Here is a 14,234-nt window from a genome sequence, read left to right as displayed (position 1 = left end):
CTGCATCCTTCCTCAGGCTCAAGGCCTCTGTAAATATGTGTATATATAAATACATAAAATCCATTCATCACACACACACCCTCTCCTGTAGGCAGGGGAGTAATTCAAGAGAAAAGGCCTACATTGAGATTACCGAAATCATCACTTAAAAAGGACGTATTCAACTAGTCCCACATAAACATACAGAACTTGACAATTTTTAAAACACTTTCCTTTAAAAAGACAGATCTGGAACTGGCAGGTTTTAAACAAAGCTTTTATGAAGACAAAACAAATAGTAATATAAGAACTTCTGCTGGGTGAAGAAATCTTACAACTTTATCAGGCTCAGAAAAAGTATCATCATGAAATTTGAATAGGATACTGCTAAAAAAAGAAATCCTAACTAAAAAAATACTCTTTGGAATTAAAATCACATTAGCAGATATGAAAAATGCAAAGGAAGTGTTATTAGAAATCAATTAGATTGTAGAAAAAAGGCTAAGAAATAAAAAGATGAAAAATAAATTCTGAAGATGTAATTTTGAATATTTCTAATTATACACTCTTACTGACAAAGTGAAAGCATTCAATATAAACTGCAGAAGACTTTCACAAAGAAGTTTTATTTACAATAGCCTAGAGAGCATATCGATTTTCACTGAAAGTTATTCTCTCAGGATATGTAGTTTCTTCAACTCAAAATAATGTAATCTGGTTAGCAGTTAAGGTGGCAGGTATGTTAATCAGCTTGATTTAATTATCCCACTTTGTATTCATAAATCCTAACATAATTTTCTACTCCCTACATATAACTCGTCAATTTACAACAAAAATTTACCAACTCTCACCATATTATGACACATGATTCACACTTGCTTTTGCTTTCTCAATAACGTTGTTTAAAGACACAGATGCTCGCTAACACTAACCATTAGGTAAAGCAACTCTTCCTGACACAAAGCAATCAGTTTTAAGTGCAGCCTCACCTGAGGTGACGGAAGGGATTTTGTAGCTGGAAGTGATGCGGTAGTAGGGGGGGTTATCCATGTGGGTGACGCCTGAGCTGACCGGGTCCGTCAGCTGAAGTTCGCTCAACAGCTCCTCTAGCAGCTGCATCGTCTTGTCCCTGCCTAAATAAACGATGACTTTCTTCACCTGTCACAAAAGAAATGATTCAGAAAAGAGAACACAAAATATTAATCTCATAAATTTGTCTTGAGACAAATTTTATCAGAAGAAGTTCAACTTTAAGCGGAAGGTAAACAAGCACAATCAAAATGTGCCTGGCCGCTGATTGGTAATGAGACAGGGATTAGCTTTATCAGCAACGGTTCTCAGCATCAGATCAAATTGAGATGAACGAAAACATATTGTTTTGACAGTTTCCACAACATTACATAGTCCCTTTACTTGTTTCTTCTTTTTAAAATAAGAATAATTAATTAATTTATTTATTAATGCTTTTCTATAAGTTTCTTTTTAAGAGAAAAAGCTTTTGGTTAACATCAGTCTCCAAACCCAGGATTTAACTTTTATTCTGTGTTATTTTTCTGCCTTTCCTGTTCTCTATGTGGAAATTAGCAATAAAGAATAGTCTTTAAGAGCAAGAGCAAGGAGCGATGACGAGAACCCAGGCTAAGCTATCCCAAATGGAGTGTGGATCCACCACTTGCTAGCTGTCACCTGGAAAGATACTCTCATTTTTCTCATCTGCAAAATGGGGATAGTTACAGCACCTACTTCATAAAGCTGTTAGGACTAAATGAGTTAAGATTTGTAAAGCACTTTAAAATGGCTAGCACATAAGTTTAGTAAGTGGAAAAAACAAACTTTTTCAGTACTATGTATTATATATTTTAATAAAATGTATTACTAAAATAACTTGTAAGATCAACCTATTCTTCCTATTTTAATCCTTACTATTCAAAATGTGGTCCTGACAGCCTAGGTATCATCAGCTGGAACTTGCTAGAAATGAAGACTCTCAGGCCCCACCCCCACCTCCAGAACCAAGATCCACAGGTGATTTATATGCACTCACACATGTGCAGAGCCATGTTTTAGACAACCCTGGTCAAATCTTAAAATATACTTTATAGCCTGCTGCTGTGGCGCATGCTTGGGAGGTGAAAGCAGGAGGATTGAAAGTTCAAAGCCAGCCTCAGCAAAAGTGAGGCACTAAGCAACCCAGTGAAACCCTGTCTCTAAATAAAATACAAAATGGGGCTGGAGATGTGGCTCGGTGGTCAAGTGCCCCTGAGTTCAATCCCTGGTACCCTACCAACCCCACTAAAAAAATATACTATATTACATCATACAAAAATCTGGAGTTTTGGGGGATGGGGGTACTGGAGAGCAAACCCAGGGATGCTTTACCTTGCGCCACATCCCCAGTTCTTTTTATTTTGAAATAGGGTCTCACTAAGCGGCCGTGGGTCTAAGTTGTTGAGGCTGGCCTCTATCATGTGATCTCCTGTCTCAGCCTCTGCAGTTGCTGGGATTATAGGCCTGAGCCTCTCTGTCTGGCCACACTGAAGATACTACAATGGTTACCCAGTGATAACTGACCTCACAGAGAGCTCTTTAACCATCCAACTGACTGCTAAGTCTTCTGTTCTTAGGTTCAGTCTCCTCTGACCAAGCTTTGTGCATTCCTGTCCCTATGCCTTGGTTCTCCTGTCTGAAGATCTGAGCTGGCACTCGTGCCCTGATCCTACCAAGTCCTCAAGTCCCATCCCCGCTGCTCCCCTCTCTTCTGCACAAAGCTTCCCCCATATATCTAAAAGCACTGTTTCCAAGGCATGTCACAGGCTATTCTCTGAGAAGCACTGAGACAGGTAGGTGAATGGGCCCCACAGTGCCTCTCTGATCACATCTCCCACAGTCCTCCCTCATGCTGCTGGCTCTTCTGCCATGCTGACACTTTGCTGCCTGTTCCCTCACTAGGCTTTCCCACCACAGTTGTGATTTGGAACACCAGCCCTACTAAATGTCACAGCTAGATGACTACGTGGCTTTGAGGAAATGACAGTTCTCTCTGCCTTTTAAAATTCCTTTGTAAAACTGCAAACTTATCAATTTATTCTGAGAAGTGAATGAAATAATGTAGATGAAGTGCATTTACCAGGTCTGGCCCATAAGAGTGCTTAAGAAATAGTATTAAGAAACTATTACTATTAGCATTAAAAATGACTCCTTTTAAATTCCTGGTAAATGGCTGGTCTCTAAATTTCATCTCATGCTTTTTACTTCTAGTCCCAAATCACTCACTCACTCATTCATTCATCCAATTACTGAGAACCCGCTCTGTGCCAAGCACCATTCAAAGCACTAGGAATACAGCAATGATCCAAACACAGATCTATGCTCAATCTATTTGGCTGAAGCAAATGGGTAAAATATATCATTTGTGTGGTCATGGCTAAGTACCAGGAAGATCAACGAAGCGGGGTAAAGAAAAAGAGTGTGTGTGTGTGAGGACCATCGGTAGTTTAAAAGAGGATGGGCAAAGGTCTCAGGAACACTGGCACCCTAGGGAAGACCAGGAGGAGGTACAGGAAGCAGAAGGAAAGTGACTGCCAAGGCTCCGAGGTGGGAATGCCTGGTGCGGGCGCAGGCAGCAATGGGGTACAGAGTGGGGAACACGAGGGAGAACTACAGATGTGGTCAAAGATAGGTCGTGCCTGGAGAGCAATGCTTTCAAGCATGGTTGGAAAATGCTGGCTGAAGCCAGGCCACCAAATGGTTTGTTTGAAGCAGGATCTGGGAGAAGCCAGGGAGCACCTCCTGCAGATCACACTCGTGGGAGATGCCACCGCACGGTTGATGTGCAGTGCATACAACAGGAAAGTATGCAAGCGTGCAAGCTCCATTCACCCTGGTGCTTGAGAGTTTCACAGTGCCCTGGGGCAGATTTAAGTGTTGTTTTCCCCACAGAGGCAAATACTTGATATCCTTCATGTTAACCACTCTTCCTTTTCTCCCTATTCCCAGGCTTCCGGCAGTCGATGGCACTGAGCTCCAGCTCTCACCTGCTCTAACAGCACAATGCCAGCTGCTGCCTAACAGAAATACCAACCTCCCCAATCTGCTGGTCTCCGCTGCAATATCACTTTCTTTCAAGTGATCTCTTGTCCAGACAGCTGTTTTTCCTTATTATTCACTCTGCAATTTTCCTTTGTAGCCCTTATCACAACCATACCTTAACTTACTGATTATTAACTAAATAAATTCGGTGTAGCTTCAAAGAATAAAATCTGTATCACCCATCAGGCTGGAATGCCCAGTACCTAGAAGAGTGCTTGCCTGTACTTATACTAGATAATACTGGTTGAACAAATCAATGAATAAGGCCATCTGTGAGTCTCTGTTGGCTCTTGCCTGCCTCTGTGGGGTGACTGCTGTCCACACTCTAGCATAATCACATTGGATAGATATGTACCTAAAAAGCTAAAGGAACTTGACTACTTACGTAAGGCAAGAGGCTTGGTTCACTGTTCACCCCACAGATGCTGATCAAAAAGTGCAAAATTATTTTTAGGTTCTTTGGCCAGCCGTCTGCAAGCGTGGTCCACACATTCTCCACCTCTGACCAGGCCAGCTCATCGCCATACTAGGGGGCAGCACACACAAGAGATACTTTAGGAACAACCGCTTAGTAAAAGCCAAACTTAGTCACACCATGAAACATGAGCAAACAGCATTTTCACAGACAGCTCTGATCCTTTTCACACTGTAGAGAACGATTACCTTTTTCAATGTCTAACCATCGTTAGTACTAATAAATATAGAAATTAAAGAAGAGAAATCTAATGAGAAGTTTTTTAAAGAGGATTCACAATGCACTCTGGTGTGGTTATCAGGTGGTCTCGTCTCTGCATCTGTTTCTAACCGTGCTTCCTCTCCCCAGCGATCGCCTGAGCAGCAACTGCAGACACAAAACCCACCTTACCTTTGCTGTCATGTACATGAGGTTGTTGAGAACCATCGCAGTGGCTTGTGGGGATCCCCAGCCTTCTCCCCGTAACCAGCGCCTGCTGGTCACCATAAGTTCTCGGTCTTTTAATGAATCATCTTCATCGTCATCATGTCGCCTTGCTGTGGGCAGAGGTTTTAAATCCACCAACTCGATGTTGTTCACCCAGGGTAAGAGATAGTGCAACATCACCTGCCGCCCAGCAGGGTGAGCTGTCTGAATCCTCTGGCTTATCTCTAATGAAAAGCAAACCAAAGGAGAGAACTGATGTAATTTCAGTTTCCTTTCACCTATAATTAGTTTTAACAGCTACTTAAAGACTAGGGAGCCAGATTTTATTTTTTGAGTAATTCTTTTAATAAATTTCACTTCAGTGATGTCATAAAACTGACAGCTGACAATAAATCAGATACTTGCTTTGTATATAAAATACTTTTGGCAAATGAAATGTCTGCACACTGTTGGTGGGATTGCAAAATGATGCATACTGTATGGAAAGCAAGATGGAGAAATCTTAAAAAATTGATACCACCCAGCAATCCTACTTCCAAGCACATATCCAAAAGAACTGAAAGCAGAGACTCAAACAGATATTTGTACAGCCATGTTCACAGAAATCTACTTATAACAGACAAGAGGGGGAAGCAAACCAAGAGCCAACTGACAGGTGAATGAATGGATAAGCAATGTGATGAACACAAAGTGGAATACTATGCAGCCTTAAAAGAAGAAAGTTCTGTCACATGCTACCATGTGGTGGAACCCTGAAAAAATGGTAAGTGAAATAAGCCATTCACAAACATAAAAATATTGTTTGCTTCTACTTATATCATATATCTAAAGTAGTTAAAATTCATAAAAATGTTAAGTAGAATGGCTGACTCCTAGGGGTTGAGAGGAAAGGAAAAGGGGGGATTGCTGTCTAGTGGCTCTAGAGAGTGCTGTTTCTTCAAGATGAAAGTTCTAGAGATGTGCTTCACACAAAATGTACGTGAACTTAACACTTCTGGGCTGTATATTTAACATGATTAAGATGACATTAAAAAAACAAAACAAATGAATAAAGGTAAATGCCAGAATAAAAAGTCTATATATATATACATGGATTACTTCAAAAGAACTCATTAAGAACCTCACTTGCTGGTTCTATTGGGGAGGCTCCTGTGATGCATTACTCTTACATTCCTTTCCTCTAACACTCACAACAAAGCTGTGATGGGGCAGAGACTCATGAATTGGCAGAGTCAGACCATTATCTAGTGGCAGAGAGTCAAACACAGATCGATTTCAAAGCCCACTAGCCTTGATTTGCTATTTAGTTTCCACAGATGACTGTAAATAAAAATCTTTCTCCTCTACCCCTTTCCCCACTTGGCCTTATATTTATTTACTCATCAGGAGGAGTGAATATGGAAGAAGAGTGGGTTAGAACTTGACTCTGGATGGCAAGACCCAGGGTTTGAATTTCCCAGTTATACCACACATATCACTTGACCTAGGATCAACCTGTATCAGCCTCTGATCCTTGATTCCTTATTCTGTAAAAAGAGGGTAACAAAAGAGTTGCCTCATGGGGCGACTGTGCAAATCTAATGTAATGTCAATGAATGGTTGATCCCACCCCCCCTGCATTGCTCTTTGAAATAGGGTCTCACTATGTTGCCAAGACTGCTCTTGAACTCCTAGGCTGGATTCTCCTCCTGCCTGGGCCTCACAAGTAGCTGGGACTATCAGAATGCACCACCATACTTGGCTTTAGTCTTGCCATATGGTTACATTCAAGTCTATCATTTATTAAAATGCCTTCTAGGGGCTGGCGCTGCAGCTCAGCGGTAGAGCACTTGCCTAGCATGTGTGAGGCACTGGGTTTGATCCTCAGCACCACATAAAAATAAATAAAATAAAGGCATTGTGCCCATTTACAACTAAAAAAATTTTTTTAAAAAAATGCCTTCTATTAATACACAAACCTCATTCATTACCTGTGGTATGAAATGTAAGACCTGGAGCCCTGAGAGTGGTTGACTGAAGAGATCCTGACCAGGAGCTAAGGCGATCGATGGCAGTAGCCAGACCTCCTACAGGGAGTTGGGGTCAGGTGAGGAGGCAGCTCACTTCAGAGCCCTAGGAACACTAATGCTTATATGGGTAGAAGGAAAGAATTCACCAAAAATGACAAAAGAAATAGTTCATGGTAGAAGGGAAAACAGGAAATATTAAGTTTCTAGAAATCAAGAGAGCCCAAAATTTAAAGAAATATAAGAAAGCTAACTAATGTCAGTGGCTGTAGAAGACTACAAGTTAGAGATAAGATTTAGTGGTTAGAAGGTGTCTGGTGGGTTTACAGAGAGGAAACTGACACTAATGGAGTCTGAAGGTCATTTGTGAAGTCCTAGGCAGGCCCAAGGGCTGAGCACGTGGGAATGGTGGATATGAATAGTCAAGGCCAGGCACAGTGTGTGGGAGGGGAGAGGAGTGGTGTGAAGGTGAGAGAGGACGCAAAGAGTTGGGAGCTGACAATATTTAAAGTATACTGCGCTGGTCCTGGGGACAGGAAGGAGGAGGACCTACACACTTTAAAGTGGGTACAGTTTATGTTGATATCTGTATCTCTTCAGAAAAATCCCTAATGAATGGTGCTTTCATCTTGCCTTGGGAACAAGTAAAAATCATACCAAGTAGGGATCAGTTAGCCACGGAATTCATTCAGGCTTAGGAAAAAGGAATTTTAAGCAAAGGAGTTAAAATTAGCAGATGTCAAGGTCAAGAGTATCTGCAGGAAGAACTGAGAGAGACACTCAGTGACGAGGAGACTGAGCTGGGGCATGGTCTACACCTGGGCCAATGGACATCTACCCTGTTCATGAGCTCTCAAAGAGACCCAGCGAGATGAATGTTCTCTGTGCAGGAGCCTCCCTCAGAGGACCAGCAGCAGCAGCAGCAGAAATGGCATTGTGCAGGCCACTCATTGATGGCCATTTATATCCGTCTTGGAAGTGCTGACAGGGGTGTGGGGTTTCGAGAAAGGAGGGGGCACGATTGCTGCCACCTACCAGTGCAAACCAACAAGTAAGCTGCTTCTCGGAACCGAATGTGAGGACCATTTAGGTTGGTGTTTCCCCACTCAGGTCGATTAGGAATGGGAGACTACTGGACCCGCTAGGAGCTGAGTGCTGTGGGAAGATGCCAATGCCTGTTCTGATCTGATGTCAAATGTGATCTACTTAAAAGTTTGGAACAATAGCTTTTAAGAAATGACAGTACAAGAATAACTAACCAGTTCACCAATCATACCTGAGAATATGGCGAGAGTGAGCTCAGGATACGCCCTTGCTAATTCCTCAGACAACTGATAATATGAAACAGAATAGAGATGTGGCAGGGGAGAAAGCTGGCTGAGCACTCCATCTGTTCTCTGAACCTCCAATTTGTGAGCATAGCGAAACATCTTGGGTTCCAGAATCTACAGGAATATAAATCCATCAGCTGAAGTTAATATTTTAAGGGTCCTCTAAAGTTCAGCTACACTTAAAAAGAAAATCTTCCAAGAAATATTTCAGTTTTAAAATGACACGGTTATATATATGATAAAGTATGTTCATTTCTAATGCCACGATGTGTGCGAAAGACAAAGACTGTTCAAAGGGATTTACGTTCCTTGGGTTTAATTCTAATGATGTAGGTTAGTAGCCTAGTCAGAAAATAACTTCAGCAACTTAATGGACAATTACTTGAAAAAGATTTACCACTTTTCCAGTCCAAAATATAATCGTACAAAATATGTGAAAATGGAAACATACACTTTAAACGGATCTTGGTTAATCACAGATTAAATATGACATATAAAACTCCTTTTGACATTATACTACGTGAAGAGCTGTCCTGTTAACTTTCCTCTTAATTAATTAAGGCATTAGGGTATAATTCCTAAGATGGTCCTACCAGCATCAATACTACATGAAAACATTAGGGGGAAAAAAATCAGCATCTACTCAATCCTATTTTCAGTCTATGTTAAGATCAAAGAACCTTGCCCTACTACCAGTTAGTTAAATACCCTATAGTAATGATATATATTCAATTGAATAAAGGAAGGTTATATGAGGATATCACAAGAGCTAATTGTTCACATTTATTCTTGTCCACTAAATAGAAATAGTTTCAGTCATATGCTAGGGTTGTAGCTCAGTGGTAGAGCACTTGCTTGCCTAACACATGTGAGGCACTGGGTTGATCCTCAGCACCACATAAAAAAATAAATAAAGGTATTGTGTCTTCTATACCTAAAAACAAACAAACAAAAAAAACTGAAAAAAAGTTTCAGTCAACATTTGTATCTTCAGACACACTTAGGCTAATATAATCTTCTGAATAGTTTGTAAAATTTATAGATTTAAGTACCTATATGATCTCTGTCTTCTACTTGTCATCAGAATTTGCTATCACACTTCACTATTGAAAATAAAGCTATAAAGCTAAATATTAGTATGCTTTAATGGCAAGAAAAAATGATTAGGCTTCATTAAATCCTGAGGGAAAAAAATTTTAATTAACAAACTGCTTACAAACCTGTAACAGTTGCATAGCAACTTCATAGATACTTCTAGAAGAATCAGCTGCTTTAAACAGTATCAGATTTAGGAGCATCACTGTGTCACACTGATAATCCCTAGGGATAAATTTCACATGTTAGGTAAATAACAAGGTTTGAAGTCTTTCACCCCAGTGAATAAAAAGGACATACAAAAGGCAAAAGTTGCATGATCTTCTAAGCTAGGGGGTGGGGGTAGGGGGGTTGTAAGGGAATAGGTAAAACAGATTCATGGTGCCCCATTATTCTTATTGGTTAAGTTCACTAGGGTTTAAAGAAAGAAAATATAGATTTCTTAGTATTTCTGAATGCAAAGGGAAATATTTTCTTAAAGAACAAAACAAAACAAAAAACTAACTAAAGCATGAGACAGTGTCTAAAATACCTGTTCTGGAAGACATTAGCGATGGCTTTAAAGCAGCCAGCTGCCACCCTCTTGGAACCTGTGTAGCAACGATCCACAGCCCAGTACATCAGGTTGCTCTGATCAGGGTTCAGCTCCAGCAACAATGTGACTGCTTCACAGCCCAACTGATGAACCTGAAATAAGTTCACAAAATTGCCAGGGAGGGAGAAAGTTATTTAACTTCCTATTTCTCTACCTTTAAAAACAAATTTTTTTTGGTACTTAGAGTTGAACCCAGAGGTACTTTACCACCAAGTTACATCTCCAGCCTCCCCAGCCCTTATTTTTTAATTTTGAGACAGGGTCTTGCCAAGTTGCTTAGGACCTCACTAAATTGCTGAAGATGGCCTCAAAAACTGTGATCCTCTTGCCTCAGCCTACTGGGTCGCTGGGATTACAGGTTGTGCCACTGTGCCTGGCTCTTTCTCTCTACATTTTTACTAAACTATTTATAGTGCATACACTTATTACATTTAATCACAAAACTCTGTCTCCTTTTGTTCAATTCCTTCTCAGTTTACTCAGCCAAAATGGATGACAACATGAATTACACTTGGCCTCAGATTCTCTTACGTAAGATTCTTAGTATGATTCTCTCTTTTCACAGCCCCAAAGGCAGTTGATGGACATGAATGATGATAAGTGTTTTCAGAAAAATGAGTTGTTAACCTCTTTCATTATTTTTATCAAGTTTTATTTTTATTTGTGCTAATTCAATAGAAAAAATTATTCTGAGGGGAAAAACACAAGTCCTATTTTAAATTCTGCAGTCTGTCAACACAGCCAGCAATCATCAGTTTATATTAGAGTAGCCTTCACAATAAATAAATACAGCTACCACAGAATATATTATAAAGTTATGTTGCTAATTTTACTTTGAAATATAAAATATTTTAAGCTTTATGTAAAAAGTGGTAACACCTTAATACAAACAAAATACAAATAACAGCCTTTATATGGTTGTAAGATTTAGCTTATAAATCATTCACATTGAAGTGATACAATTACTAGGTCATTGTTAATGACTCAGTCTGTTAAGAATATGTGTTTCTGTAAAGGAAAAGCACCTGCAGATATTTAATCAATATGAGATATATACCTATTTTGCAGAAACAAAATGCTGCTTAGAGATTCTCTCAAACATTTTTTTGTTTTTGTGCTCAAATGTATTTTCTGTTGATTTATGGAATGTTCTGTATAAAGCTGTATGATTGCACTGTTGGGTTAGGTACATTTTTAAAAAAATATGGACTTACTGAAGTATATTCGACTATGCTAAAAATAGTACCTTTGTTATTAGAATTTTGATTGCAAAAGAAACATCTAGTCTGTTTGTGTACAATATGAGACAAAGGGGACAAGGAGTGTGAAGGGCAAGAAAGTGATTAACAGGAGACCAGGCAAGGGCAAAAAAAGAAAATTAATCATCGCAAATAACCTCTTTCTTTCATGGAGCTCAATGCATTCTAGATTAGCACTTTACAGACTCGAAACCCTACGAAAGATATACACACTGCTATGTTAATCCTATAATATGAAAGTGAAATTAAAGTTATTCCAATGAGGAATAAATATGAATTGGAACTTTCTGAGATTATGATAACCTATTTAATTTTATATGATATGCTTTTTGCCTCTAATTCCATTCTATCTTATTAAAAGACAACTGATTTTCAGTGGGTCATACCTTAATTCTAAAAGACAATTTACTATGAAATTTTAAGGGAATTATCATAATTACCTTTTTGTCCAGAGAGTCCAAAATGTTATCCAGCCATTTGTACAAATAGCCATCTGATGAAAGTCCTACATTATCTGCAACAGGGCCACAACATAGTACAGCAGACATAGCCTTCAAACAATAATATCAGAATTACACTTAAAGATTTAAGAGGGTCAGTGTTGGCTGCTTAATGAGAAGAGGCAAGATACTTTTACGTATGGTTATCTAGCTACACTATCTTTTTTTCTTTGCAAAGAAAAGTATAATAATATTTTTAAAAACTAAGAAGTTAATTATGAGTAAATATCATCATACCGAATTAGACTGGAAGAGAAGATGAAAAGACCAAGGAAAGTACTTAAGCACTTGGAGGCAGTATTCAGTTTTTAAGACAATGTTGATTAAGTTTGATAGACTCTGAAACTTTTTTGCATTGTATTTTATGTACTTATATAAAGAAAGGTTCAGTTTAAGTGTTTCAATATGGCAGACAAATGACGTTATCGCAATATTCTCAATATTCTTAATCCATTTACAAAATGGGGTATGGAGAGAAATAAAAATATTTAACTCTGCTCTTAAAAAAGAAATTGGGGTTCTAAGTAAATACCTTTAATGCACAGTATTGATGTCTATTAATTTGCATATTCCTATCACTGTATCTGTCCAAGGGTGTAAACATGATGCTAAAAGGACCTGCCCAGTGACTGAACAGCATAAACAGACTGTGACGAAGGCTCTGTTGAGGAAAAATACTTCTTCTCTGGTGCACTGTAAATAAAAACACAGATGGAAAATTCTTTTTACTTTAACATACATGGCAAGTCACTATTGAGTATATGTAAGGCTATAAAACAGAAAACTTTTCACTGAAACTTGCCTTAAAGCGCCACAGTAACAGAGGTCAGTTACATAAATGCAACACGGACACTCTCGTGGCAGGCAGAATGGCACGGGGTGCTGGTAAGGAGCGGGCAGTCAGGACCTGCTCCTCCTCAGGCTAAGACGTCAACACAAACACACCTTGGGATCCTGGTTAACTAGGAGGACTTTTGATTAGTTATTTTAAACTTTCTTTCTTTCTTTCTTTTTTAATAAATCTTTTAGTTGTAGGTGGAGACAATACCTTTATTTTTATGTGGTGATGAGGATTGAACCCAGGGCTTCACACATGCTAGGCGAGCGCGCCACCACTGAGCCATGACCCCAGCCCTATTTTAGACTTTCTTTTGTTTTTCTTTGAAGCTGAAAAGCCGTCTTTAAAAAGGAAACTTATAGGGGGCTGGGGATATAGCTCAGTTGATAGAGGCAAGCACAAGGCCCTGGGTTCAATCCTCAGCACCACAAAAAATAAAAATAAAAAAAATAAAAAAAGGAACCTTATGTAGAGTAACAGACTGAATCATACCTTTATATCAGTGAGCTTCAGGAGGGAAAATTTGAAGAAAAATACTCTTTTCCATTCAAAAGCATTATTTTCCTTCCAAAGATCAAAATAGGGCTCCTTCATTTGAAATTAATATACCTAACTATGTGCTTGTGACCCTCTTATAAAATATAGCCCATGCTCTTTAAAAGCCAGCTGTTAGCATCAACTATTGAAATAACAAAATAACCTTAATTTTTGAGAGACAAAAGTTCTATTTATGCTGTATTCAGAAGAATGATAGTCACATTTTTTATGTCTTAAACTTGTGAAGACTTTATGACTTTTAAAAATGCAATTGTGTATATCAGACTCCAGAGCATGTCTCGGCGCCTGCTCAGTAACAGACACACATGAAATGCATCTAGCATTGCTGAATCCTTGTTATACTTCCCATCGATTATCCTTTCTCCCATTATTCAAAACTGTCTTGTTAAATTTATTTAAAATTATCATTTGGAGCATTATGCTCTTTGTTCACTGCATCTAGAACAAACTTGTCCATGGAGCTTATTCTAATTGATTTCTTCAGAATTTTGTTTCTGTGTCTTGACCATGAAAATCTATGCTGGATTGCTTTTTAATTTCCAATCACTGGTACTAATTTAGAGATAAAACAATTTCTTGCCATCCATGTTATGTTGTCATTTTTCCAGTATTTTTACAAGTTGCTTTTCAACTTGATTATAAAACCTCAGGGAAGAGAATAAATAATGGTTCTTAACACTCAATAATGCTTTAAGAAACTAAAAACAATACCTGGAACATTCTGAATGATATTCGCCACTAAGGCACTAAAATGGCATCGTATATCCTTCAGTGTGTCAGAGTCTTTTTCATTTTCTGCTTCCAGGAGTTGTCTGGTTAAATCTACATACTCCAATAGAGTGTTGTTGAGGAAATGTGTTTCATTATCAAGGCCACCACTTGCACTGAAAATATTGAAGAAAAAAAATGATGATCAAAATGTGACTCTATTATGTAACTTAAAACAAAATCCCTAGTAATCAAAATTAGAAAAATACATATTAAACTTTGCATGGTCATGGCAAGTACAAAAATGAAATGAACATGATTTTGATTAACATATATAAAAAACAGATGATGCTTTGTAATCAAAGAACTGCAATT

At 38.6% G+C, this 14,234-nt stretch overlaps 1 protein-coding gene across 9 annotated transcripts in view; it reads right to left on the bottom strand.

Moving 5' to 3' along the window:
- Fryl (FRY like transcription coactivator) overlaps nucleotides 1-14,234 on the bottom strand; it is a 235,277-nt gene that overhangs the window by 52,904 nt on the left and 168,139 nt on the right. For all 9 annotated transcript variants that reach the window (XM_047565924.1, XM_047565930.1, XM_047565922.1 and 6 more), the window contains 9 exons: nucleotides 13,863-14,035; nucleotides 12,288-12,448; nucleotides 11,696-11,806; nucleotides 9,934-10,088; nucleotides 9,527-9,626; nucleotides 8,252-8,420; nucleotides 4,934-5,193; nucleotides 4,454-4,594; nucleotides 969-1,137 (listed from right to left, as the gene is read on the bottom strand). In XM_047565924.1, coding sequence (XP_047421880.1) covers nucleotides 969-1,137; nucleotides 4,454-4,594; nucleotides 4,934-5,193; nucleotides 8,252-8,420; nucleotides 9,527-9,626; nucleotides 9,934-10,088; nucleotides 11,696-11,806; nucleotides 12,288-12,448; nucleotides 13,863-14,035 — 1,439 coding nt within the window. The remainder of the gene's footprint in view (nucleotides 1-968; nucleotides 1,138-4,453; nucleotides 4,595-4,933; nucleotides 5,194-8,251; nucleotides 8,421-9,526; nucleotides 9,627-9,933; nucleotides 10,089-11,695; nucleotides 11,807-12,287; nucleotides 12,449-13,862; nucleotides 14,036-14,234) is intronic.

This window comes from Sciurus carolinensis, chromosome 10, assembly GCF_902686445.1.
Source record: "Sciurus carolinensis chromosome 10, mSciCar1.2, whole genome shotgun sequence".
Taxonomy (NCBI): Eukaryota; Metazoa; Chordata; class Mammalia; order Rodentia; family Sciuridae; genus Sciurus; species Sciurus carolinensis.
This window is presented reverse-complemented; position numbering and strand designations above follow the sequence as displayed.